The sequence below is a fragment of the Mycteria americana genome, chromosome 4, assembly GCF_035582795.1.
Source record: "Mycteria americana isolate JAX WOST 10 ecotype Jacksonville Zoo and Gardens chromosome 4, USCA_MyAme_1.0, whole genome shotgun sequence".
NCBI classification, from domain to species: Eukaryota; Metazoa; Chordata; class Aves; order Ciconiiformes; family Ciconiidae; genus Mycteria; species Mycteria americana.
The window spans coordinates 21,382,490-21,408,480 of record NC_134368.1 but is presented as its reverse complement, the minus strand read 5'-3'; the positions used below and the strand labels follow the sequence as shown (position 1 = coordinate 21,408,480).

The following is a 25,991-nucleotide window of genomic DNA, read 5'->3' as shown; positions in this document are numbered from 1 at the left end:
CAGACACTTCAGACTATGACATTTATTTTCTTCAGGGGCATAGGTCTGGTACATAAACACCGTCTTTAATTTTCGAACAAACTGTTCAGATAAAAACAGTCATGGAAAGTTTACAAAGGCAGTCATTCCAATCTTATTTTGAACTCTACCGTACAGTGAGTTTTACATTTAAGGCTTAAACATTTCAGTTAATCATGTGAATTGCTGACATGCTACATTAATATTTACATCCACTCAAAATTATACAAAATACAAGCATTTTATTTTTTTAGTTCAACGGTATTGCTTAGAATTACAAAATACAGCAATGTCTGAAATACTGAAGGTTTCATAAAAGCAGCAATTTTTCCCCTATTCCCAGTCTGAACTGTCCAGAAAATTACTAAAGTAAAAATATTTACCATATTACATAAGTCACAGATCTAGGAACATGACCATCAAGTCTTAAACCACATAACAAACATAAATGCAAATGGCAACTGGCAGATGAGCATGACCTTGCTAAGGGTACGATAAGTCTCTGTGCTCTATGTATTAATCTTTTTTTTTTTTCCCAGTCAAAAAAAAAAAAACAAACGGTGTGTTTAGACAGAAATTTAGAAGGCAGACTGGCTTTGTGATGAACACATCAGTGCTTCTGTCGTTAATAGTGCAGAACCACTTCGGTGACTACTGATGAACACGTTTATACACACATGGCAAAACAAACCTGTAACAACATGGTGCAATTCTTTCGTTGTGATGGATCTATAAAGAAATATCACAATTTTCCATACATGTGCTTAAACACACAAGTTCTAAAAGCTACAGGTGAAATTTCAACCTCTGAAACGTACACTCAGTTTATTTTGTCACAGTAGGAACTGTGTGTACTTCGTCAGGTTGAATTTTTTCTGTAATTCAACTGTTTAACTATTTTTGGTCCCCACGTGCAAAAAACCTACTTAGAGCATTTTTTCCCCTTCTCCCTTTCTTTCACTTGTTTCTCAAGGACAGATTTTTAAAAAAAATTTTTTTTTTTTTAGTGCATGACTTCTCAAGTAACCAGCCTATGAAAATCTATAACCAGCTTAAAATATCAAGAAGAAATTCCAAGGAAAAACATTTTCATAATGAAAGATAACATTCTGCACTTTTTTTTTAAAGACCATATAAAAAGAAATTGATAGTGTATAGGTTCTCACATTTATATTAAACAAAAAGAATTCCTGTTGTATTCAAAAGTAGTTTCTCAGCATATGCAAACTGTGTATCTTCCCTTATTCAGAATATTATTCAGAATACATTAATTTAGCCTATAAAAATACAATATGGACAAGTTCTTCTCATTCCCTGACATAAGAATTCACAATTTTGACACAAAAATTGTAAACTTTTATTACATTCAAAATAAATTTCTTAAGTCTTTAGAATTTAAGTTCTGAGGTGTCAGCAATTGGAGCTCTTGGTATACAGCAGAAGTACATTATTGCAGAGCCTTTACACAGAAGTAGCTTTCTAAAGCTAAGAGAAACTTACTCTTCCCATGTATTTTTGTTGCTACCAGGAGGAAAAGAAAGGCTTCCTGCTATGAAAGGTCTGTGTGAACACATTACTCAGATGAACAATCCGGCCCTGACTTCCAGTGCTACTTCGCTCCACGATCACACGTGGCATCTGAACAAGTTGAATGGGACTTTTTTCATCCTTCAGTGCCTGAGTAAGGTTTAGTATCTAAAAGAATAAAAGCAGATAAGGTGAGAGCGCTCAAAAAAACCCCCTGTGGCTAGCAGGCTTATAAATTTAGATGCCACTCTTAAATCAATTCTGTAGAGGACCGCACCATCAAATTATTTTTAAAAGATACTCTATTGCAAGTAGAAATATTTTATTTGGTAACATTATGACATCCGACTGCTACCTGACTACCCTTCTATTCTTTTCTTGAATATTTCATGCAATCCTCTCCGAATTTTTGGAAGATGTTAGACACAAAAATCTAAGAGCATTTTAAATTTAGCACATCTCTTAAGACCATTGCACCTTTAATCAAAAAGACCTACAAGAAAGCAATCAATATGTATTAAACATAGGATCCACCAGGAGTAGATCCACAAATTATTTTCATATCAGAAGATATGAAGCCATATTATTAATCCACACCAAACCCAGTGCTAACATCCAAATTAAGGCCTCAGTTCCCAGGAATCTGTTATCTCCCTTCCAAAACTTCAGTGTTCACAAATTGCCCTGATAATTTATTCCACATTTAATGTTATCCTGCTGAAAACTGAGGCAAGTATTCAATTTAGTTCTGGTGACACACTTCCATTATCCTTAATATCAAGCCTTTTTTTCCCCTGCATAATGCCCCTTTCTTCCTTATGTGACTTACTGATCCCCTGCTCATTCTGCCCTTTCATGGCTGAAGAATGCTGACAGATAAAGTCCTTTGCATGGTTTACTGCAATTTGACTCTTCCAGCAACTCCAGCTGACATTTACATTTTCTAAGTTCTAAGATATTCCTTTGTAGATCTGTGTTACCTGGTTGCTTAGTCTCTATATTCTTGAGAGAACTGTTTATCTTGGGTTTGAAACCCTTCCCAATATTTTTTCCCCCACTTCACAAAAATATGCTCCTAACTACTTTTGGTACCTTAAAGATCTCGCCCCCTTACGTTCAAGATACATTTCTCTTCAGCCTCCTTATCAACTAGATTCTTCATTTTCTAATTCTTAAAATTTTCATTTTTAAGAATGTATTTACAGATATTTTGGCTATCCTGCAAATTCATCTTAACTGAATGAATCCATTATCATGTGATCTAGATATCCAACTCTTCTATAATGCCCTTGTAACATACTTTGGTTTTATACCAAAAACAAGTCTAAAATCAGGGCTAAAAGGCATCATTTGCTGATGTATTTCCAATCACATCCAAGAATAACTCATTATCTGCATTTCTTCCCTAAATCCACACCTGAAAACCTGACATCTCCCACAGTGAAACACATTCTTGTATAGCTAGAGAGAGAATAAAAAAAACCTATAAAACCAACAAAAAAAAAACAAACAAAAACCACCACACAAATCCCTCCTGAAATCCACCTCAGGGAAAGGGTGCGAAGAAAGGGTCCAGATGCAGCCTTTATAGTGGGAAATTAATGTAGACAACCTTAGCCAGCTCTCTCTCAATTATATAGATCAGGTTTTTTCCTTAAGCTTTTTGTTAAATAACAGATTCTTTGTAGCCAATTGTCTCATCACAAAAAAGCTACTTAACAGAGTTTAAGATGGATGAATACTGCAGAAGTGACCTTCCAGTGACTGCACAAACTTCTCAGAAAAGTTATTCAGAAATAACTCCTATAATTCAATTTAATAAGTAAGGCTTGCTGGCTTTCAGCCACCACACATAACTAATGTTAAGTGGGATCATCTTTGACTAAGCAGAGCTGCAGTCTTGTGCAAGGCACTTCTTGATATAGGAAACTCTACAGAGAAAAGGTCAGATTAAGCTACTCCAGGAATTGTGAGTGTCTGGCTTTAAACTATCCATGTTGTATTTATGAACACAGAGAAGTCAGTTTCAATAAATTCAGGGTAAATGGGACTATTACTTTATCTATCAATACCCTTACATTATCCACAAACCACTGTTTTATGCCTACAATGAACTAAATAATTTGTTCTTAGCTAAAGCTTGTTTTCCAGTATCACACCAGTCTTAAATTTTAAAATAGCAAGAACATGAAGAAACCTTTCTCCTCTCATTTCAGTGTTAAAAAAAAAAATATAATCAAATTTCTAATCTGAAAATGGCTGGATTACTTTGCTAATCACTGGTTCCAAGTACGATTCTGACATTTGCTAGGATGAAGAAATTGTATTACCTAATATTCCTTCCTTGTGAGAGGTATTTCAATAATCAAGTTAACCCTCCAAAATAAAATCGCATTTATTTTAATAACATAACGAAATTACCCACCAAATTTTCCATCCATGTTTATGACTTTTATCCAGTGTTTCATTTTTAAAATACCTTCTAAGAATATATAGGTATTAAGTCCTCCCCATCCCCCACAAAAACAACAAAACCCAATTACATTATTAAGAAAATCTTCTTCTATAAAAATATAAAAAAATCAGTATATACTTTCTGCTGTCTCATCTATATGCAAATAAGAAAAAACTCTAGAAAGAAATTTAGTTCTCTCAGATGAAAATACCTTCAAGTGTCTTTCAAATCAATAGGAGTCAGTTTTTGTAGCTCTAAAAAAACAGCTGAGAAGTGATGACAAATTAAATACATAAATAAAAAAACGTAAAAAAGCAGTCTTACCTGCCCCCTCATAACAGACATTTGATTTTCAAAAGTAGCCTTGTCAAAACCTTTATCAGTCTTTAATAAAGAAAACAAACAGTTATTATAGGAAATTACCTTTTTTAGCCATATATTTAGCACACAAATTCATCAATTTCATAATACGCATAGTCATATTTACCAACATTATAATAATTTTTGGAAGCTTCAAATAGTCATAGTATGACCCACAAAAAGGTCTATTCATTGCAGCAAGTTTACATATGTGAAAGTGAAGGATGTTCCACAACATAAAAGCAAAATACATCAATGGATACCACTTTAGGGCATCAGTAGGTAGGCTTAATACCATCACATAACGTTACACGGCACTGTCTCTCACCTTTACTCTGGCAAGAGAATACTTCCTCCTTCAGATGTATTAAATACTTCAGCTTCCACTGGGTTTAACAGACAACCCAGAGTCACTTTGAATACAACTGAGTCAAAGACACAAATATTGCGCATGTGTTTCAGGATCTAGATTTGATGTTACAGCTGCATTTTCATTAAAAGTTTAAAATTTCCATTTCTTTCCATCCTGATCATTTGGATTATTTCACTTGAACATCTGACACAATTGCTTACGGAATGTTTCAGAGAAGGACACTTTTCATGTCAATATTGTAGCATAGTTTCAGTATCTTTAAAATAAGTTTGACTTACTTTAAACACGGTCAAGATTCTGGCATCAACTTCACATAATATATGTATGTAAAATTAAGTATATGAAAGGTATGCAGGTACTTTAAGTTACATTAAATACATTATTTCCTCAGGTTGCTACAGTTTATCTTAAGTGAATACACACCACACAGGTATGTTAAAGGGAGTTTTTACACAGATTAGTGCTATAAAAGCTAACTAGCTTTAATTGATTATGTGAAACTTAGATATCTAAAAGGTAATTGTGTTTTCAGATAAGCTGATCACTATCAGCTAGCCACATTAGTGACACAGTTTCCTCTTAATTATACAAACCCTTTCTACCATGCCAGTGTTAAAGCTAAAATAGCACAGCATCATGACATACAGAAGTTAAATTCATAAAAAGAAAAACCGCCTAACTGTTCCATTACAGGTATTGGCTGTTTCAGTAATGCTCAATTCAAAGAAGCACTCAATTCACCTTAAATAGTTCATAAAGATCTTCACAAAGATCCTGTACGAAGTTCATATCAGAAATGCGAGGAAGAACTAAGTCTCTGGTCTCCTGAGAGAAAGGAACTTTTGCTTGAGAAAGCCAAGCCCAGTGAAAGGGATCTAATGCAAAAAAACAGTACACTTAATGATTAACAACAGGCAAAAATGAAGCTCTCAAGTGCTTGTCACTGATACGGTACTCTATTGCCTCCTGGAAGTTCTCAGTAACACACCATTGTTACCCCATATACCTCTTTTGGCTATAGTTACAAAAGCAGCTCTACAGCTACTTAGCCTTTTTTCCAAACAGTGAAAACATTTTAAAGTAATAAATATTTAGTTGAAGCAGTAAGTAAAAAAAGGTGTATCAAATACTGTAGTATATAAATTAAATACTGTAAGCAACAGTAGAGACCTTCTCCTAGTTTAGTAATGCAGTTTCCTTTGGAGTAAAATGGCTGCAATCAAATAGAAATCTTTCAGATGTTTGACTCATACTGAAGAATTTAAAAAAGTAGCTACTATTTTTTAATAAAATTTTTAGTTTATTAAAATGCCTTCTTTTAAGCATGCTGAGAAAAACATTCTTAACTTTTCACATAATTGCTATTAAACAGCAGTTTCAAGAGATATTCTAAGAGTAATTAATATTACCAAGTGTTAAACAAGACACCAAACAGTATCAGTTGCAAAAACTGAGGAACATCACTAGTAACAGACCACTCATTGAACTCCCTGACACTGCTCACAGCCCTTTGAGTCTGACAGTCCAGCCAGTTTTCCACCCACCTCACAGTCTGTTTGTCCAGTTCGTATCTCACATTTGACTACAAGAATACTATGAGAGACCATGCAGAAAGCCTCACAGAAGTCAAGGAAAATCAGTATTCACTGCTCCTCTCCCCCCCCACATCCACTGAACCAGTCATCATTAAAAGCTGTTGAGTCAGTCAAGCACAGTTTGTCCTTGGTAAATCCATGCTGGCTTCCACATCACCTTCTTGTTCTTCGTGTGCTTGAACATGGCTTCCAGGAGGATTCATTCCACAATCTTCATGGGGACTGAGGTTAGGCTGGCTACCCTGTCATTCCTTGTACCCTGCATCTTGCCCTTCTTGAAGATGGAGGTGATACTTACCTTTTTCTAGTCATCAGCAACCTCCCACATTACAACAAGTGTTTCAAGTGTGATGAGAAAACAGCCTCACAACATCAGCCAGCTCCCATTGTGTTTCCAATGCATCCCATCTACTCCTATGAACCTTTCTATGTCCATTTTGCTTAAGTGCTCCCTTTCTTGTGCTTTGGGTAATGATTCATTCCCAGAGGCTCTGCTTATAAGCTCTGAGACCTAAAAGCCTGAGAACAAATCTTACAAGTGAAAACTGAGGCAAAGCCAGCACTGAATAACTTGTTCTTTCTTATGCCTTTTGCCTTTAGGTCCTTGCTGCACTTTTCTTCAGTCCCACTCTCACTTCTAATTGCCTTAACCCTTTCTTGTTGCCCTTTATATCCTCTGCTAGCTTTATTCCAGCTGAGCTTTGACTTTCCAGATTCCATCATTGTGTCCCAGTTCAGTCAGGCGTTCCCTGTTCATCCATGCTGGACCAACATCCTGCCTTTTGGATAGGTTGTTCTCTGGCTGTAAGCAGGTTATCCTTGACAATCAACCAGCTCTAGTCATCAAGAAAACATGCTCTACCCCTCAAGAGCCTGTGATTTTAAACAACATTATGCTACAAGTTTACCTTTACATAATTGTCACACACTTGTCCAACTGCAAAAGAATTCTAAAGGATCATCCAAGTTTATTACTTTTTATAATGAAGTAAAAGATGGTATAAAATAAGCAATAATTGCCATGTCTGTAGAACAGCTGCAGAAGTGACTGTAGCCAAGAGATACATAGGACTAACCATTGAGCATCAAGATGTCTGGGACTATACAGAGCTCTGGGTGGAGTAACTAACTAGCCTCTTGACAGCAAAACTAGCCCACACTTAACTGCCATAATTACCTGATCAGCTAATAGTCCACAGAAATAATTGTAAACCCTGTTGGGCACTTCCCTCTAAACTGTAAGTAGTCCAAGATGTGGTCAGAAGCAAGCCAGCTTTAACAATAATATCAGTTTTCAGTCTGGTCAGAAATACTAACTAAAGATTAGCTTCTACAAAGTAAGCTAAAGCTGAGAACAAGTAAAAATAACATGTAACTTGTCTACTTGTTCACCTACAACAGTACCCTTTGTTTTGAAATAGGAATTTGGCCATTAGAGAGACAACTTGCATATGCTTGCACTCAAACAACCTTCCACCATGGTTTTCAAGAAAACACACGAGAAACATGTTGCTAAGTTTTCCCAATTCCACCAGTCAGTTTATGTACAGTAGTATGTTTATGAATATCCATGTATTAATATTGTTTAAAGGTATAAGGGTAAAAAATATGAACAAGGACTAAATCACATATGCCATTGCAAAAGTGGCATTTGTTGCTAACTTTCTGAAGAAAAAGTGTGTTATTTACAAATTCAATATAAAACTACAGTGATGATTTCTTAGTTTTACTACAACAACCCAAACAAAAAATACTTATTTAGAAGTTACTCTCCCAAAAGGAAGATGATTGAAGAATGCAATACTTACACGCCCTCCACTCATCAGGATGCTTAAAAGGAAATGCTAAACCATTGTCAATTGCAGCAATTTTAATAGTAGATTCTTTAGTTATAGTCCACTGGCTATCCTATGGAAGGAATATTTCAAAAATAAGTGATACCTATGTGCTTACAAAAATAGTGAAATACATTAAAAATACTAAATAATATACTTTTTAGCTTCACTACTTAAAGTCAACTTAAACTATATGAAGGAGTATCCAAATAAACTCCAGCACATATAATTCTTACTCTACCACCATTAAAAAGGAGTCCTTCCCCCAAATACAAGATAAGCAGAGCACATAAATAGCTAAAGAAATGTGCTTGAGCAACAGTAGGCAGTTTTATTATTATTATAGCCCAAGCTAGTAAAGAAAAAATACAGAACAATAAAAATAACTTCTAGCACTGTTCTATCCAGACCAGTCTAATCCAAATAGCTTTTCCATTTATTTCGCCTAGAATAATTTGCAGCTATCATATTTCTTGAGACCATGCACCAGGATTAAAGCCATGCACTTAATCCCCTGCAAAACCAAGTTATAAAACTAAACAATTTAAAGAATATAAGTTTCAGAGTACAATTTTCTTACCTTATCTGACAGATCAAGTTCATCATCTTGTTTTTCATACCTGACTAACCAGTTATCGTTACCTCTGTCTTTAAACAGGAAAATGCATGTCACAACACATCATTTATAAAGAAATCATCATCTAAAGTGATATACAATGACTAATATTGTAAATTGAGAATTTACCAAATAAGTCAGGCAAAACTGTTCAAAAAGTTTTTTCCAATCACAATACATGTGTTTTAGCTTTACTGAAATGTTTGAGGCAACTGACTTACTGGAAAGACCAAAAATTTACCAAGTGTTCTTAGGTAGGTATTACTGCTTTAGTTTCCCCAAGTGGCTGAATATACAGCAAAACATCAAGAAAGCTAAGAGAAACTATTTTCATCCATTTTATGCAGAAAGATTGGCCGTGGTGTGCACTTTTCCTGGGGAACCACAGCAACCACAATGACTTAATTTTTAAGCTTGTTTTAATGCTGACAGGGAAAGGGAGAGGCCCTCCAAAATTACAGATAGTGTGATGTTTGACTACGTGAAGAAAACAGACTCTTCAAAGATGGAAGGGGGAAAAAACTGAAGAGCCTTTCAGAAGCTGAAGATGCCTGCACCATTCAGATAAAATTGAGACATCGAAGGCTTTGACAAGGTCTTTCAGATAGAGGATGACTGCATGGATTAGTAGGTCCTTCTGTCATCTTAAGGTGCTCCCTTAAGTTTAGGTAAACATCCATCAGAAGATTTTCGTATCATAATTAGATATATTACATGAAGGTAAAATCATCCATGTAATGAAGTTTTGCATTTTGAGTATTTTCCTTACAATTTTAAGGACATCACAGGACACAGTAATTGTTTGGAAACACTGGGATCTATTTGACAAAGCTAACAGACCATAGCAGCAGCTAGAAAGTATTACGTTCTTATGAAACTTTCTTCTTTTAGTTTGCTTCTAAAAAGCCACAAGTTAGAATGACTTATTTTCAGCTGGATTCCTTTCTAATAAGTGAATTTAAGAAAAGGAAAATGAACTAGAGCTGGTATGTCTGAAGAAGAGTAAAGATGCCCACCTCTGACTAACCAGCAAAGGAAGTATTTTAAATATAAAACTGCCTTTGGATTCTTGAGGAAATAAATCGCCTACACAGTCAACAGAAGAATCCCAGCTCGAGTGAAAGAAACAAGAATGCAGGAGAACTGAGAGATATACAACACAGTTGTACTTCAGTGCCTAGTCACAATGAATATGAACTATTTTGCACTGATGTGAAAACTGCGCTGTTATCGGCTCCAGCTTAGCATAAAAGGAATGGTAGTCGTGGCTTTTCTTATGGTTTCTGAAACCCCACCATCTCTTATCCTAATCATGGGAAACAGACAGTTAATAGCCTACTGACAGAATTAAAGCAAATGAAAGTATTTGTTGCTGAATTCTTACATTGCTTAAAAATATCAAGTAACAGCCAAAAAGGGTTGTTTGGATTTTGTCATATTGCAATATTTAATGTTTGAATCCAAAGTAAATTTTTTAAAGTTTAAAATGCAACATTCTGGCCTTCAATTGTGAGAAAAGCATCTGAAATGCATTAAAAGCCTTCAGCAGGAGCTTTCAGCCAGCATTGCTTACCATTTCTGCCTCACAAAAGCACATAGATACCGAGAGACACTAACAAATACCTGTATTTCTGATGACATAATCCAAGATAACCAATCTTTCAAACTGTGACTGAAATTCTTTCCTTGTGTTCTCAGGTAAAGGATCAGTTTCAAACTTCCTGAGCCAGTAGTCAGCTTCCTTATATCCTTCAACAAACAGCTGGAAGGAGCCAACCTGAAACATTAAGAAACTTCATTTGGAAAATGCACTTGGGTAGGTCACATAACTAATCTTAGCATTAACAGAAAAACTGATTATATACTTTCAAAGTCCAGAACACAGGAAGTATGACACCAAAAAAAAATTACTAAGTGGTTTCTCTTTCATTCTTAAATTGTAAAAAATGTAAGACTCAAATCATGAAGGTTTTTTCTGGGGGTTTTGGTGTTTGTTTTTTGTTTTGTTTTTAAATATTTGTTTAAGCACTCACTGAGTTTACCAGGAATAAAATGTAGCCAGACAGCTCAACATAAATGAACACTCAGTATTATGCAATATTTGAAACAAAGAGAAGGAAATAACATCTATTCTCTTTTTCACTGGAAACACTTGGTACAATAGTTCATAGGAAACTCACCAAAAATTACAGGAGAAAAATCTTCCTCTCTGAAAACCTTGTATGTTTCATTGATGAAAACAGCAGCATTAACCATTTTTTTCAGGACAGGCACTTTGTGCATGAAAATGGCTGAAATACATTTCCCAAAAGAGTCCAAGGGAGAAAACTACAGATGGCATAGGCTTCGTATGTGTGGGCAACAGGAAACGTGCTCAAGATTAAAATTCAAAAGAGGACTTGTAGTCGAGAAGTAAAATGCAGATAAATGCACACATGCAGAGACATGGATAAACAGAGAGCATGTGGAATAACCATGCCGATACAGGCTTGTGTAACGTATGTCACATGGATCAGAATTGCTGGGAACTGACACAAGTGGATTACCCAAGCTGTACATAACCTGTGTTTTTAAAGTTTAGGAGTAGAACACCGTGGTGATATTTTGGGGATACAATAAGGCTCACTAGGCAAGAAAGATGTGAGGTTTTAGTCAGTGGAGTACTGCACACAAGATGAAAGGAAGGTAGGATGAACACAACAATAGGAAACCTAAAAGAATAAAACAAACAATAGAAAGGAAAAAAGAGATTTAGGAAAAATTAAAGAACTAGATAAATTGCAGGGAAGAAACAATTAAACAAACATGACACTGAAGGGAAATGTACTAAACAGTCAAGAAAAAAAACAATGAGAGATGTACAAAATTTTAACGTGTTACTCCTCCAGCAGAAAGCTAGACTGCAGACTGATACAAAAAGTGGCGAGATCATTAACGTGGTTCAAGTGAAGGAATTATTTAACATAGTGGATAGATATTGTGTAGAAACAGTCATATTTATCAAACTTCAGTCATTCAGAGATAGTTTTCAACACGCAACAAGGTTTTTCTTCTACTGTTGAAGTTACCTATAAATAATATTTTTAATTCAAAGTTTTGTACAAGAATCAGGAAATGTACAAATCACTTATTTTTCATCTTACCTTAGGAGGTAGTCCAATTCGATTAAATTTTTTAGCAACTTTTGGCACTTTCTCTAAAGCGTATTTTTTTCCTCTTGACTTTGCACGATCTATTGCACTGTAATTAAAGGTCTCACTGACAAGCCAGACAACCTTAAAATATGAGAGTTAAAAACACAGCTCAGAATTCCTTATTATTTCAATTATAAATTTACAGTAAATTTTATGCTTAATTGTCAAAAAAGCAAAAAGAAAGCATCAGGCACTTCAAACAGACAAATTTTATGTGAAAAGGTGAATATTTGCTATTTTACATATCTCAAACAAAAATGTGGTAAGACTCCTAAGTGGGAATCTTTACATGCCGCTTTTTGCAATTCTGATGCATCTCACCAAAACATGAGGCACCAAAGTGTCAGAAAATGCTAGAAATCCAAAGAAAAGATTAAATTCAGATCACGAACCTATCCTTTGAAACAAAAATCACAGTCACTATTTCTACGCCAAACCACTGTGCCTCTGGACTTGCAATAGTTTATAAATGATTTAGGGGTCATGCATGATATACAAGCATGTCTCCAAAACTACAGTCCAGAGACTGACAAATCTATCACTATATCTTTTTGCATTCAATAATTTATGTATTTTAACTTTTACCTTAGTTTTAGGCACAACTCCTAGCCCCAGCTTGTCATCCACAAGATAGGCACCAGCTTCAGAGAGGTATCCCTGATTTGGAACGAGGCAGCCTCTGCCAAAGCAGCAAGGACAACAAACTTTGTGAAAATATTTGGTCCATTTTGGATTTAGATGTCCATAAGGCTCTTCAGATTTTGGTTTGAACACTCCAATAATTTTCTAGGATAAACAATATAAAATTAAAGTATGAATGTTTTGAATTGCAAAAGACGAACCAATACTTTCAAATAACTAATTTTCAAAATCATTTTAGATAATATACTTCGCATTTTACAGTTGCTCTTTTTAGATGATGAAATAAAACAAACAAAATGGTATTCCAAATAAATTTATCATCAAATGCTTGTCTGGAAGTAGTACGGATTCAAAATAAGCTCTTCGTAAGAAAAAAAAAATCAAAACCAGCTAACATTCACTAGCTTTTCAAAATTAAAGAGGACTGCATTTTAGGATATACATTTTTTTATATTCTAAGTTTTTAAAAAAGGAGGGTTTAAAAGTAGTTTTAAAAAGAATTTTCAGCCCACCAATTAACTCATTGACAAGGTATTTCAGACAGAGACATAATGGTTCCAGGAAAATAACAAAAAACCAGAATGCTAATAATTAAATGTTACCTTTTCTCTTTCTTATCTATTTTATTTATTGCTTTAAATTAGAATGGATAAAAATGTTCTGCACTTTGCAATTCCAAAGAGTGGTGTCATTTACCACTGCTGTAGATTCCTCAACTCAGAGCTGACAATGGTTCACATTATCAGCCGTCATTCACACTGGAGACATGTAGTAAAGCTTAAAATTACTCAGAGTACTGTGTCCAATTTTGGACACTATGCTTCAAGAAATCTGTTAACAAACTGGAGAAAGTTGAAAAAGCAATGAGAATAAGCACAAAGAATGTGAATAATGAAAGACTGTATGAACAGGGATTGTTTAGCCTAAGAGAAAACGGGGCACGATGAACTATGTAACAGGTTGCTAGAGAAAAAAGGAACAACACATTTACTGTTAACAAGCCAAGAAATCACAGGCTTAAATCACAGCAGGTAAACTGCAAAGAAAAAACCCTTTTGAACCTTAAGAGTGGCTCAAGACTGGAACAGACTGCCAGGATGTGGAGTCTCCAAAACGGGATGCCATTAACAACAGGTTAGTTAGACATTCATCAGGAATCATGTTAAGGCGATCCTGCTCCACAACACAGGCATTAAATAGATGATTTCTCAAGGTGCCTCCTACATGATTCTATATTTGTTAGTCTCAAACCACAAGATTATTACCACACTAAAATATATAACCTTCTAATTGTGTGTGATAAACTTTAGCCTAGTGCATAAAGTCCACGTAATGACTCTTCTACAGCTCAAGTGAAATGCTGTATCTTCATTCCTTCTCACAGGACCATGATATCATGAATCAAATTCTTATCTACGAAATATTTAAGAACAACTGTTTAAGAAGCATTTTCACATATTAGTACTTTCCTGAATCCTCATCAAAAAAGTGAGTATCTCAATAAACTATACACACCACCAGTCATTGCACCAACATTCATAGCTGATTTACACTCTTAAGTCATGAACAAGTTTGCTGGCAGTCAGAAACTAGCATTCTGCTTCAGTAACTGCCGATTCAACTAGATTAGGGAGAGGACCTGACTCATCCTAGCTTCTAGAGAACTTCGCCCACTTTGTCTGAGACAATCTAACTAGTCCAAGGTTGTCCAAGACAATCGTGCCTTGTCCAGGACAAACTAACTACAGAGAACTTATTTCATTCAGTTTGTAAACACAGTACACAAGATACAAAGCATTAGTACCATCACTTGTCTTGTCCATCTATTTTGTTTCATTCCCATCAACTACCAGGAGATATAAGTTATGAAATATCACTATTTGCATTCAACCTATAAAATAAGTTTCCTATCAACAGGGGCAGGAAACAAACTGACAAAAATTCTCTTGTTTTCAGCATGCTATTATCTGATTCTAAGGTTACATTCAACATCATGAGCAAGTTCTATGCAACTGAACAAACACAATTCAGTTTAGACCTACACAAAAGGTTACACTTACAATAAACATTTGATGCAACGTGAAAGGCTGGGATATTCTCCAAACGCTTTTTTTTTTTTTCCCCCAAATCACAACAGTTTGGAAACTGAATTTGCTTGGTATACTAGTTTCGTCAAAACTCTAATGTTAGGTTTAGATTTGTTAAAAAGTTATTTAATTTTTCCCTATTGAATCACACGTACCTATCTGCTCAAAACAAAGCTAGCAGCTTTTCATTTCCCAGAAACGTAGTGGTGTATTTGGTAGTACATGCCAAGCCATTAATTACCTCTTTTCTGAATCACTCTTTGGATAATACTTCCTACAAACTGCCCATTTTTAAAAAGGAACTTCGCTCATTCCATTACTTGCCTGAAAGTATCAAAAACCATCAAATCTAGGTATAGTTTTGAAGGTTTCACTGAAGTTAGAACCTTGCTTAATTTTGCAGAGCCACTGATGTTGAGGACCAGAGTAGAACCAGAAAGCTCGATATGCAGACAACCTGCCAAGGCCACTCTTAATGTTGCAACTCAAAATTAATTTCTGGACTGACTCCATTGGCATTACCAATTAGCCGATAGTTAAATTGTCAGAAACATGTTGCAGAACAATTTGTAACAGACGCAATGTCTTTTACTTTATTGGTTATGAAAGGAACAACAAACCCAGAAATATTCAACACTTCAGCAATAGTGCTGCTTAAGTACTGAACTGCTTCATATCAGTATACAACTACGCCAATAAATGCAAAAAGTTAATAATTTTAATTAGGCAATTTTAGTTTTATCTTTCTGATAGACCCAAATCAGCGAATAAGATGACCTAATGGAAACAGTTTATTTTACCTGTAACTTAGTATTAGTGTGGGAAACATTTCAGAAGCTGACCAGTAAGAGGGCTTAGCACATCTTTAATAAGCTCTTTCCCAGCATAAGGAAGAGGAGATTACTCAAGAAGAACAGGAGAAAGCAAGTCACAAAACTGGTCTGAACTAGGATGCAATAGTCTGTCAAACAGGATGTGAAATCCATTCTACAAATGTGAGTTGCACTATTGACAAAATGAAGTTTTATCAGACCTTTAATATGGATAACAAATTTAAATAAGCTCTTAATCTAGGGCAAAGAATAAAAGCAAAACTGAAAGTCAGCTAGGAACTCAGTACCATTATTCTCACAGTTCCACGTTGGCAAATACTTTCATATTTTACAATTAAATTTTTCTGGCCCGCATTAAAAAATGGTGGTTTTTTAGTCTTCATTTCTCCTAAATACTTACATTCAAATCAATGACCTGCATGAAAGGGGAGGAGGGCAAGTCACTACTAGGAACTTAATTAGGAACAAAAACAACACTTCTTCTGCAAAACAGAAGTAAAAAACAACAAGAAAATCACCATGTAAGAAACAAGGAAACAAGGTGCTCCATCCAAATTACTACGGTTACAGAAATGACGTGTAAGTACTCTCATTAGCCCCAGGGCCCAGTGAGTCTCTGGGGCAATTGCTAGTCATCAAAAAACTGCAAAATCAGTCTGGAGAGGCTTCAGACAAAAGATTTGCACATATGAAAATCCAGAACAAGTATGATTTTTTCCAAGTAATTTCTCTACTAACTTTCTAAAAAAAAAAAAAAAGATACTGATTGCACAGCATTAAGAAGAACTCCAAAAAAACCCCATTTAACCAGCTTTAAAGTATTTTTAGCATAACACTGTAGAATAATCTTTAGACACATCATGCATTGAATTTTTGAAAAAGTATTGTTTTAAACCAGTATTTGGTTACTTAGTCAGATTTTTTCCTATTGCATATTGAGTAAGATCTAATCCTAATTTAAAATACCTCTTTAAAAACAGTACAAAGTTTGAATAAGTATACAAGCTGAAAACCTACAGAGAACTACACTACTGAGGTAGGGAAGTAACCTGAAGTTTAAAAAGTCTGCTGAAACTTTGAACAGGTTTTCATATTAACAGCATTGTACACAACAGCCAGCAAGGGCAACTCGGCCTGTGTCTCAGAGATGTGTGGGGTACGCTGGGGCACAGCCGAAGTTGAACGGAGTTGAGCTAGGGGATACTGAGGCAACAGGAGCCCAGAGGGAAATGCCAGTGAAACACCTCAAAGCACACAAGGGGTGTTCTTCTATGAAGGAGACACGGACGACAGCCCAGCTGAAGTGCCTCTACACCAATGCACGCAGCATGGGCAACAAGCAGGAGGAGTTGGAAGCCATTGTACGTCAGGAAAACTATGATATGGTGGCCATCACAGAAACGTGGTGGGATGACTCGCACAACTGGAGTGCAGCGATGGATGGCTATAAACTCTTCAGGAGGGACAGGCGAGGCAGGAGAGGTGGTGGGGTAGCCCTATACATCAGGAAGTGTCCGGACAGTTTAGAGCTCGATGATGGTGACAATAGGGTAGAGTGTCTATGGGTAAGAATCAGGGGGAAGGCCAACAAGGCAGATATTGTGGTGGGAGTCTGTTACAGACCACCCAACCAGGATGAGGAGACAGATGAACTATTCTATAAGCAGCTGGGAGAAGCCTCACGATCGCTAGCCCTTGTTCTTGTGGAGGACTTCAACCTGCCGGATGTCTGCTGGAAATACAATACAGCAGAGAGGAAACTGTCTAGGAGGTTCCTGGAGTGTGTGGCAGATCACTTCCTGACACAGCTGGTGAGTGAGCCAACGAGGGAGGGTGCCCCGCTGGACCTGTTGTTCACAGACAGAGAAGGACTTGTGAGCCATGTGATGGTTGGAGGCTGTCTTGGGCAGAGTGATCATGAAAAGATAGAGTTTTTGATATTTGGAGAAGTGATGAGGGGGGTCAGCAAAACTGCCACCTTAGAATTCCAGAGGGCAGACTTTGGCCTGTTTAGGAGACTGGTCGAGAGAGTCCCCTGGGAGGCAGCCCTAAAGGGCAAAGGAGTCCAGGAAGGCTGGACATTCTTTAAGGAGGAAGTCCTAAAGGCACAAGAGCAGGCTGTCCCCAGGTGTCAAAAGACAAGCCAGCAGGGAAGAAGACCGGCCTGGCTGACTAGAGAGGTCCGGCTGGAACTCAGGAAAAAGAGGGGAGTCTACGACCTCTGGAAGAAGGGGCAGGCAACTCAGGCGGACTACAAAGGTGTAGCGAGGTTGTGCAGGGAGAAAATTAGAAGGGCCAAAGCCGAGCTAGGAGCTCAATCTGGCTGCTGCTGTAAAAGACAACAAAAAACACTTCTTCAAATACATTAGCAGCAAAAGGAGAGCCAAGGAGAATCTCCAGCCCCTAGTACACGGGGGAGGGAACACAGTGACCAAGGATGAGGAAAAGGCTGAGGTACTTAATGCCTTCTTTGCCTCAGTCTTTAATAGCAGGGCCAATTGTTCTCTGGGTACCCAGTCCCCTGAGTTGGAAGATAGGGACGGGGACCAGAATGGAGCCCCCATAATCCAGGGGGAAATGGTTAGTGACCTTCTACACCACTTAGACACTCACAAGTCTATGGGTCCTGATGAGATCCACCTGAGAGTACTGAAGGAACTGGCAGAAGTGCTCACCAAGCCCCATTCCATCATTTACCAGCAGTCCTGGCTAACTGGGGAGGTCCCTGCTGACTGGAGATTAGCTAATGTGACGCCCATCTTCAAGAAGAGCCGGAAGGAGGATCTGGGGAACTACAGGCCTGTCAGCCTGACCTCGGTGCCGGGGAAGCTGATGGAGCACACCATCCTGAGTGCTATCACATGGCATGTAGAGAATAACCAAGGGATCAGGCCCAGCCAGCATGGGTTTAGGAAAGGCAGGTCCTGCTTGACCAACCTGATCTCCTTCTGTGACAAGGTGACCCGCCTAGTAGATGAGGGAAAGGCTGTGGAAGTTGTCTATCTAGACTTCAGTAAAGCCTTTGACACGGTTTCCCACAGCATTCTCCTGGAGAAACTGGCTGCTCATGGCTTGGACGGGTGTACTCTTCACTGGGTAAAGAACTGTCTGGATGGCCGGGCCCAAAGAGTGGTGCTGAATGGAGTTTACTCCAGTTGGCGGCTGGTCACAAGCGGTGTTCCCCAGGGCTCTGTGTTGGGGACAGTTCTGTTTAATATCTTTATCAACGATCTGGATGAAGGGATCGAGTGCACTCTCATTAAGTTTGCAGATGACACCACATTGGGCAGGAGTGTTGATCTGCTTGAGGGGAGGAAGGCTCTGCAGAGGGACCTGGACAGGCTGGATCGATGGGCCGAGGTCAATGGTATGAGGTTCAACAAGGCCAAGTGCAAGGTCCTGCACTTGGGCCACAGCAACCCCATGCAACGCTACAGGCTTGGGGAAGAGTGGCTGGAAAGCTGCCAGGCAGAGAAGGACCTGGGAGTGTTGGATGACAGCTGCCTGAATACGAGCCAGCAGTGTGCCCAGGTGGCCAAGAAAGCCAATGGCATCCTGGCTTGTACCAACAGTAGCGTGGCCAGCAGGACTAGGGAAGTGATCGTGCCCCTGTACTCGGCACTGGTGAGGCCGCACCTCGAATACTGTGTTCAGTTTTGGGCCCCCCACTACAAGAGGGACATTGAGGTGCTGGAGCGTGTCCAGAGAAGGGCAACGAAGCTGGTGAAGGGTCTGGAGCAGAAGTCTTATGAGGAGCGGCTGAGGGAGCTGGGACTGTTTAGCCTGGAGAAAAGGAGGCTGAGGGGAGACCTTATTGCTCTCTACAACTGCCTGAAAGGAGGTTGTAGAGAGGTGGGGGTCGGTCTCTTCTCCCAGGTAACAAGTGATAGGACAAGAGGAAACGGTCTCAAGTTGTGCCAGGGGAGGTTTAGACTGGATATTAGGAAATTTTTCTTCACTGAAAGGGTTATCAAGCATTGGAACAGGCTGCCCAGGGAAGTGGTTGAGTCGCCATCCCTAGAGGTATTTAAAGGACGTTTGGATGAGGTGCTTAGGGACATGGTATAGTGGTGGTCTTGGTAGTGTTAGGTTTATGGTTGGACTCGATGATCTTAAAGGTCTTTTCCAACCTATACGATTCTGTGAACAGCAAGAATCCCACAAAGCAATTAGAGAAATATTTTTTTTTTTTCCTTCCAGCTTCAGAAAGTGAGAGACACTCCTTCCCAACCTACTTTGGCTCTCCTCCACCACAATGAAGGGGATCATTACTAACAAATATTCCTGGAACACAGGAGTATGAACTGCAATGAGAAGATTTTGAAGGGGTAGTTCTGCCACTTTCCATCTTAGAAATAAATTAATAAATTCATACAGTTAATTGTATTAAGTCAGGTAACTATTCTAAAAATCACTCATTCAATAAAGAGTAAAAACTATCCCCAGAAAAGTGGCATTAAAACAAACAAAACATCTATGAAAATTAAGTGGCAAAACAGAAATATGTTCTGTAATGACCAATAATATGAGTAAAAGCTAAACAAAAAAACCCCAACTTCCTAAACAAATGGGAAATTACTGTTTTGGGGATGCAGGGAAGAACAAGAATCTTGAATACTTCTGAAAACCCGGGCACTTAAAGTGTTGCAACTTCCATGTCCAGCACTACTGGGATCTTTAGGATCCATGAACACCTACATGTACCCAAGACCAGAAGACTGCTCATTGAGCTTAAAATAAAATCAGGTATGACAAATCAACAAAGGTGGGAGAGTGGAGAGTCCTCTTTTATGGAACAGGTCGGTAAGCAGGCAAAGTATTTCTGATTTAAAGAAAAGAATGTGAAAGTATGTCTGAAACATCATTTTCTCTGACTAAATAATGCTAACCAAATGTTACTTTTCAAGCAAGTTATTCAGGTAACTGTTACTTCGCTGTTTCAAAGTAACCTTAGGACACCTCTTTGATGATCACTATTCAAGGTACCATTTACCACTAAGGGAGGGGAAACCAAATCTCCCAAGTTAAGATTCAGCAGACAAGTACAAGTAAAAAAGTAGATTTGTTTAGATCACCCTTCTTGTCCATCTACCAATCGTACCGGAGGAAGGAGACATGACCTAAATAAAACGCTATCTAAAAAGAAAAGAGATACAAATATATGAGCCTTGGCTAAAGAAACCTAAACAGTATCCAAATCAGAAGCTCAGTTGTGTCAAAAATCAATTAAAACACACAAAGAACAAAATGTTAGGTACTGCACAAAGGAATCCCTGAATTGTTTTCAGATGTTAGAGGCCCTTTGATTTTCTCCTTATTTCTTTGGTGCAGATCATTCAAAACATGGTAAAACCGCAAGAGAGAAATAATAGTTATTTTGGCTTAGCTTATGCTGCAAGACATAATTAGAAATCTAAATATTACTTGCGTTGATTTTTCCAACATAGATTTTGGCATACCATCAATTATTAAACAACTTATTTAAATGAATTTCCATTTAAATAGAATTTTTAAATTTCCATTTTAAACTCGTTGCTGATAGTGTCTCTGACTTTGCAGTAACATGCTCACCCCTTTTGGATCCTTGGCAAAGTAACTCCCACTGGATCCTTGAGAGATTCTTTCTGGAAAAACTCCACGCTCTATAGCTTGTTCTGCTCTCAGAATAATTTCTGCAAATTCTGGATCATCTAAAAATACATTCATATCAGCAGTATGTCCTGAAAAATAAGAAAACAAGCAATCTTAAGTGTAATTTGTACTACGGATTAACAACAACATAAGCAAACACACTGAAAAGCTAACAGCTTTCCCTGCTAATGCCCATTCAATAGCAGGCTGAAAAATCTGGTCCATTAAATCACTGCAAGTTTTCCCACTGATTTACCCACATCTAATCAATCTTTTGTTTAAAGCAAATCAGCCAAATCTGCAACAACTAATTTGAGGCTACCACTGCAAAGTGTTTATACTTTTCAAGGATTTTTTAAATTTTTGTTTATGTAAGGAAGCCTATAAGAAAAAATCCCTTCAAAATCATATCTGTAAAAAAATAGTAAAGATTTTTATTAAGATTTTTGTGTCCTTTTGTAGAGAAAGCTACCTGAAAGTAAATTGTCCATTACCCACTATTAGAATGGTATCATACCATTAATTTAACAGCTTGGCTAACATATTAATTATCTGCTAAGTCACAACGATGTCATTCACAAAACATTCCATTACATGTAGCACTGACAAGTGGCACGAATATCTCAGTGAAGTACTGATGCCATCACCATTCCAACTTTAAAACATTATCAACTACTTGTAGAATTTCTTTGCATACCAACCAAAAGATCAGCTCTATGCAGGCATTTATGCAAACATTTAGAAAGATAACTAGAAAAGAAGTTGCCAGGATTTAATACTTCCATTGCTCTTTAAATTTTTCAATTTCTCTCCAAGTTTTGAAACTGTAGATTTCTGTACCGTGCTTTTAAGGCTAGGATTATCCCACATTCTTACTGAGTGCATTTTAATGGGTCTGTGCATTAGGGCTCATTTCTGCATTAAGAAACAGCTACATTATTCTAAATTAAACATTCACAGATAAAGTTGCCTTGTTCCCATTTCAGCACTTGAAGAAAAGTAAGATAAAATAAAACACATACATTCTTCTGGAACAACAACTGACACAGAATCCATTCAGAAAAGATACTCCTAAACAGTTTGTGGATAGCCAAATAAATAATAAAAATCACCCTTGATGTTTTGGAACACCTTTTTGCAGCACAGGACATTCTGTGAAGTTTTCTAGAACATTACCACTTGCTTGCATGAACCACTCACAAATAATAACACAGCTTCCAAACAAAAACAACTAGAAAGCACAAAACATAGGAAAACCTTAGTGTAAGTTGGCAACAGGAAGAGAAGCCTTAAAACTAGTAACAGCTCGTTCTTAAGGATCAACATTGGATCAGAATCTGTTAGACCACTTGGCCAATACTTCTGCGATAAACTACAGTTTAATTTTAAGACTTTTATTGGGACTGTCAGGGACAATCAATAAATTGCATTTCATAGAGTCAGCCACCAAGAGAGAGGGAAAGGGTTCTAAGATTTCCCTGTCACAAAGTACTTAAGTGAGTTAGAGAAATAAATCAAAAAACCCACAATACACTTATTTTTATGGAAAAAGTCACTTTGAATCAGTGGTTCTGATTCCATATTCAAGCCTCAACTATCTCTACACAAGAAACATCACATCATACAGCTGAGCTGTGACTACTACATATTTTCATCAGTGAAAGCAAAATCAGGGTTGTGCATTATACTGTTACTAAACGAAATGCAACATCCATATTAAGTTGCTCTGCGTGTTAATCTTCCAGGTGAAGAGAACCTACAGATGAACTTTCTATTCCAGGGACTGAAGTTGTCTATACAGAAGACAACTTTCTCAGAGGTCAGTTTTTAATTTCTATGCATTCATTCTAGAATCTAAAACCATAAGAAGTCTCACCATCTTGAGGAAATTCTTCAGCTATGTCTTTTCTAACATAAAAGATAACTGCAGGAAAAATATATTCACTTAAAAATCAAATTAAAAACAAACCAATCAATGACATTATGCTGTATGCTCAAGGAAGAGAAAAATAATTTTTGAAACTTATGATTTGTTCATTATTGTTACTCTGCTACTAGAAAGCCACCTGTTACCACAGTGATGTGGCCGTACAAAAACATATAGGCTGTAAACAAGGAAACTGGCAATTTTAAGAAGTTTCCTTTTGGTTTATCAACACTCTCCATATGAAAATAAGCCATTTCAATTGAAGCTAGTATTTGCTGAATGTGGCAGGGTTTTCTGAGTTGGTTTCTTCTTCAAAAATTATTTTAATCAAGTTTTCCACTGTGAAAGCATGTTATGGTCACAACTTACTCCCAGTACAGTCTCTAAACTTACAATTACAACTAATCAAGGTTTTTTCTTGCAACCACTTTTGAAAACTACTCTTCTCATTAAACTCCCACTCAGGAGACCAGGGGTCGCACACACACAGTCTCACTACCAATCTCAGTAACTTTTTTCGAATTAATTTGGACAAGGTCTAAGGCTGTGAAGCTGCTATACTTGAATCATGAGGATGCGCCAAAGAAGATACGAATGCTATCATACATGTATACACCTCAACCTGTTCTTCCATTAACATAAGCTAAACTAATACACTTTGCAAGAGTTAATATGTATGAACTCCTTCAGTACTAAACTAGCTTTATACTATTTTAACATTAACATAATTAAAGGTAGTCCCTTCAATCAATTCCATCTTTTTCTATACAGTCTCATATTCTGACCATAATTCCATTATGAAAATACTCTCCATGTTGCAATAACATGCATGAATAACATCTGTTGCATGTCTGTTCCACCTGACACGTGAAACAATCCTGTCCCTTCAAGTGTTAGACCTACAGAAAAGGTAAGGACAAGCAAACAAGAGCAAGAGATGAGATGCTGCGATCAATCACAATTCTGAGATTTTCTTACACGCTCTTGGGGCATATCCCAAGTAGTACTCTGCATTCACCATCCTAATTGCCCCAGTGGTGCAAGACCCATGGCTCTAGTCTCCACTCTGAAGCATTAACTACTATATTTTGCTAGAAGCACTGTCTCATTAACGCATCTGAAGTCTTGTGGGAACAAGACAGGAGAACTCTAACATTTTAACGGCATGTTCGCGTTGCAAGTCTGGTCTACGCTTGGGACCATTGGTTAAAAGATGAGATTTTTTTCTTTTCTTATGGTTAAACACAGTACACTAGCAAAAGCTCTCTATGGCTACTAGGAAAAAAGTTACTAGCATAACTTATTTAGCTCAAATTGATGGGGTTTTGTTTGGATTTTTTTTTAATACACTATTGTTGCAAAAGGAACAATTTTTACCAGTCTCTGGCAAGAAATCCTATGTTATAATTACAACAGCAAACACTATTAAGTGATGGAAATCCACAGATTTCACCCAGCAAACCTTTCCTAGACGTACATCTATTTACAAAGTTGCACAGAATCAGAAAGCTTGAAAGTCTAAAGAAAAAAGTAAGCAATAAATATTGTGTAGTTTATAATCTTGCCCGTATATTTAGAATTAGATAATGGCCACACTTATGTTTCTTTTCAAATTCATAACTAAGCTCTTGCATTTCTGAATTTTCACATCACATTTCTTTCTCTCTTCAAGACTTGATTTCAAAACATGGAAAGCAGATAAATTTTCATGAAAACCAAAAATATGACAGAAGAATCCACATCTAAAACTCTTAATACATGTGATGGTACAAAGAAGCAAACAGATGATGGGAGCAAAGAACAGAAACAAAGTAAAATTTTTTTACAGAATGAAAAGATGGGGGTCACAAGCAAGTAATTGCTGGAATAGGCAAGACAAATAGAAAATCGACAGAGTTCGCCAAGTGTTCAGGAAGCAGCAGCCAGTCCCACCACAGAACACAGTCTGTAAAATGTGGAAAGCCAGAAGTTTCAAAAAAATATGACAGAAACAAACAAAGCAAAGGCCAACAAAACAGAAGACAGAGAACAAGGAGAAGTAACAGTGGAGACACTCATGAAGATGTAAATGAGTTCGTGCAGGCCTGCACATAAAGACAAAGCATTCGACTTTCGAGCCCTTCGCAGCACTTTCCCTTCAAAGACTATTACTCAGCGAGCCCATACGCCGAGTAAGGGCAACGCACCTCTGCCTCTCGCTGACGATACGCCTCCCGACGGAAGCTCGCATTAAGCCCCCCATGAGACACAGACACCTCAAGGAGGCACCGGGCATGGCACATCAAGCGCACTTCAGTCCCTACAGGTATCTTTCTAGCCTCGCTGGCAGGACAGGGCAGGGGCTACCCCTCCCCGCAGACACCCGGGCAGCCTAATCCAGGCAGCCCTCCCCGGGCAAAGCCACCCTGCCCCAGCCGCGCTGGCACACTCCCCGCAGCTCCCCTCCGCCTTCAGCCGAGCCCGGCGGGGGAGGCGGCGGCCCCGGGCCGTACCTGCGGCGGCGCGGGGCTCCCTGTCCCAGGCGGCGCCCGCTCGGCGGCCGCGGCCGGTGCCCGACGCCCGCAGGAGAGGCTCGTCCTCTCCATCCCCCTCGGGCCCCGAGTCCTCCTCGCCCTCCTCGAGCCCCAGCTCCCCACACAGCCTCACAGCCCCACCGGGGGCGGCTTTCACTCCTTGCGGCCCCCGCCAGGGTGACCCTCCCTGAGGCGCCGGCTCCGCGAGGAGCAGCAGCCGCTCATCGGGTTCCTCGGCGCCCGGCTCCGCCATGGGCGGCCGCGGCCGGGGGCTGAGCGCGGTGGGAGGAGGCGCGGCGGGGCAGGCTCAGGCCCCTCCGCCGCAGCCCATGGCGCTCCCGGCCGCCACCGCCAGCTCCGCGGCCACGGCTCCGGGCACGGCCCC

The 25,991-nt window shown here is 38.3% G+C and overlaps 1 protein-coding gene across 1 annotated transcript; it reads right to left on the bottom strand.

The window, feature by feature from the left end:
- Nucleotides 1-7: 7 nt before the first annotated feature.
- Nucleotides 8-25,991, bottom strand: PI4K2B (phosphatidylinositol 4-kinase type 2 beta). The gene is made up of 11 exons (XM_075499867.1): nt 25,581-25,991; nt 24,471-24,474; nt 21,107-21,255; nt 12,559-12,759; nt 11,923-12,054; nt 10,403-10,556; nt 8,744-8,811; nt 8,137-8,236; nt 5,475-5,608; nt 4,325-4,384; nt 8-1,713 (listed from the first exon to the last, which is right to left on the bottom strand). Exons 1-11 carry the CDS (start codon nt 25,857-25,859, stop codon nt 1,540-1,542), a joined length of 1,455 nt encoding a protein of 484 aa, XP_075355982.1. The 5' UTR covers nt 25,860-25,991; the 3' UTR covers nt 8-1,539.

What these genes read in the sequence shown, in the direction of transcription:
- PI4K2B (XM_075499867.1), bottom strand. Translation starts at nt 25,859, where the DNA reads ATGGCGGAGCCGGGCGCCGAGGAACCCGATGAGCGGCTGCTGCTCCTC. An exon ending in GAGTTGTGCCTAAAACTAAG is followed by an intron (nt 12,055 to 12,558) that starts GTAAAAGTTAAA and finishes TCATATTTTAAG; the next exon opens with GTTGTCTGGCTTGTCAGTGA. An exon ending in TCCTGATGAGTGGAGGGCGT is followed by an intron (nt 5,609 to 8,136) that starts GTAAGTATTGCA and finishes TTTTTGCATTAG; the next exon opens with ATCCCTTTCACTGGGCTTGG.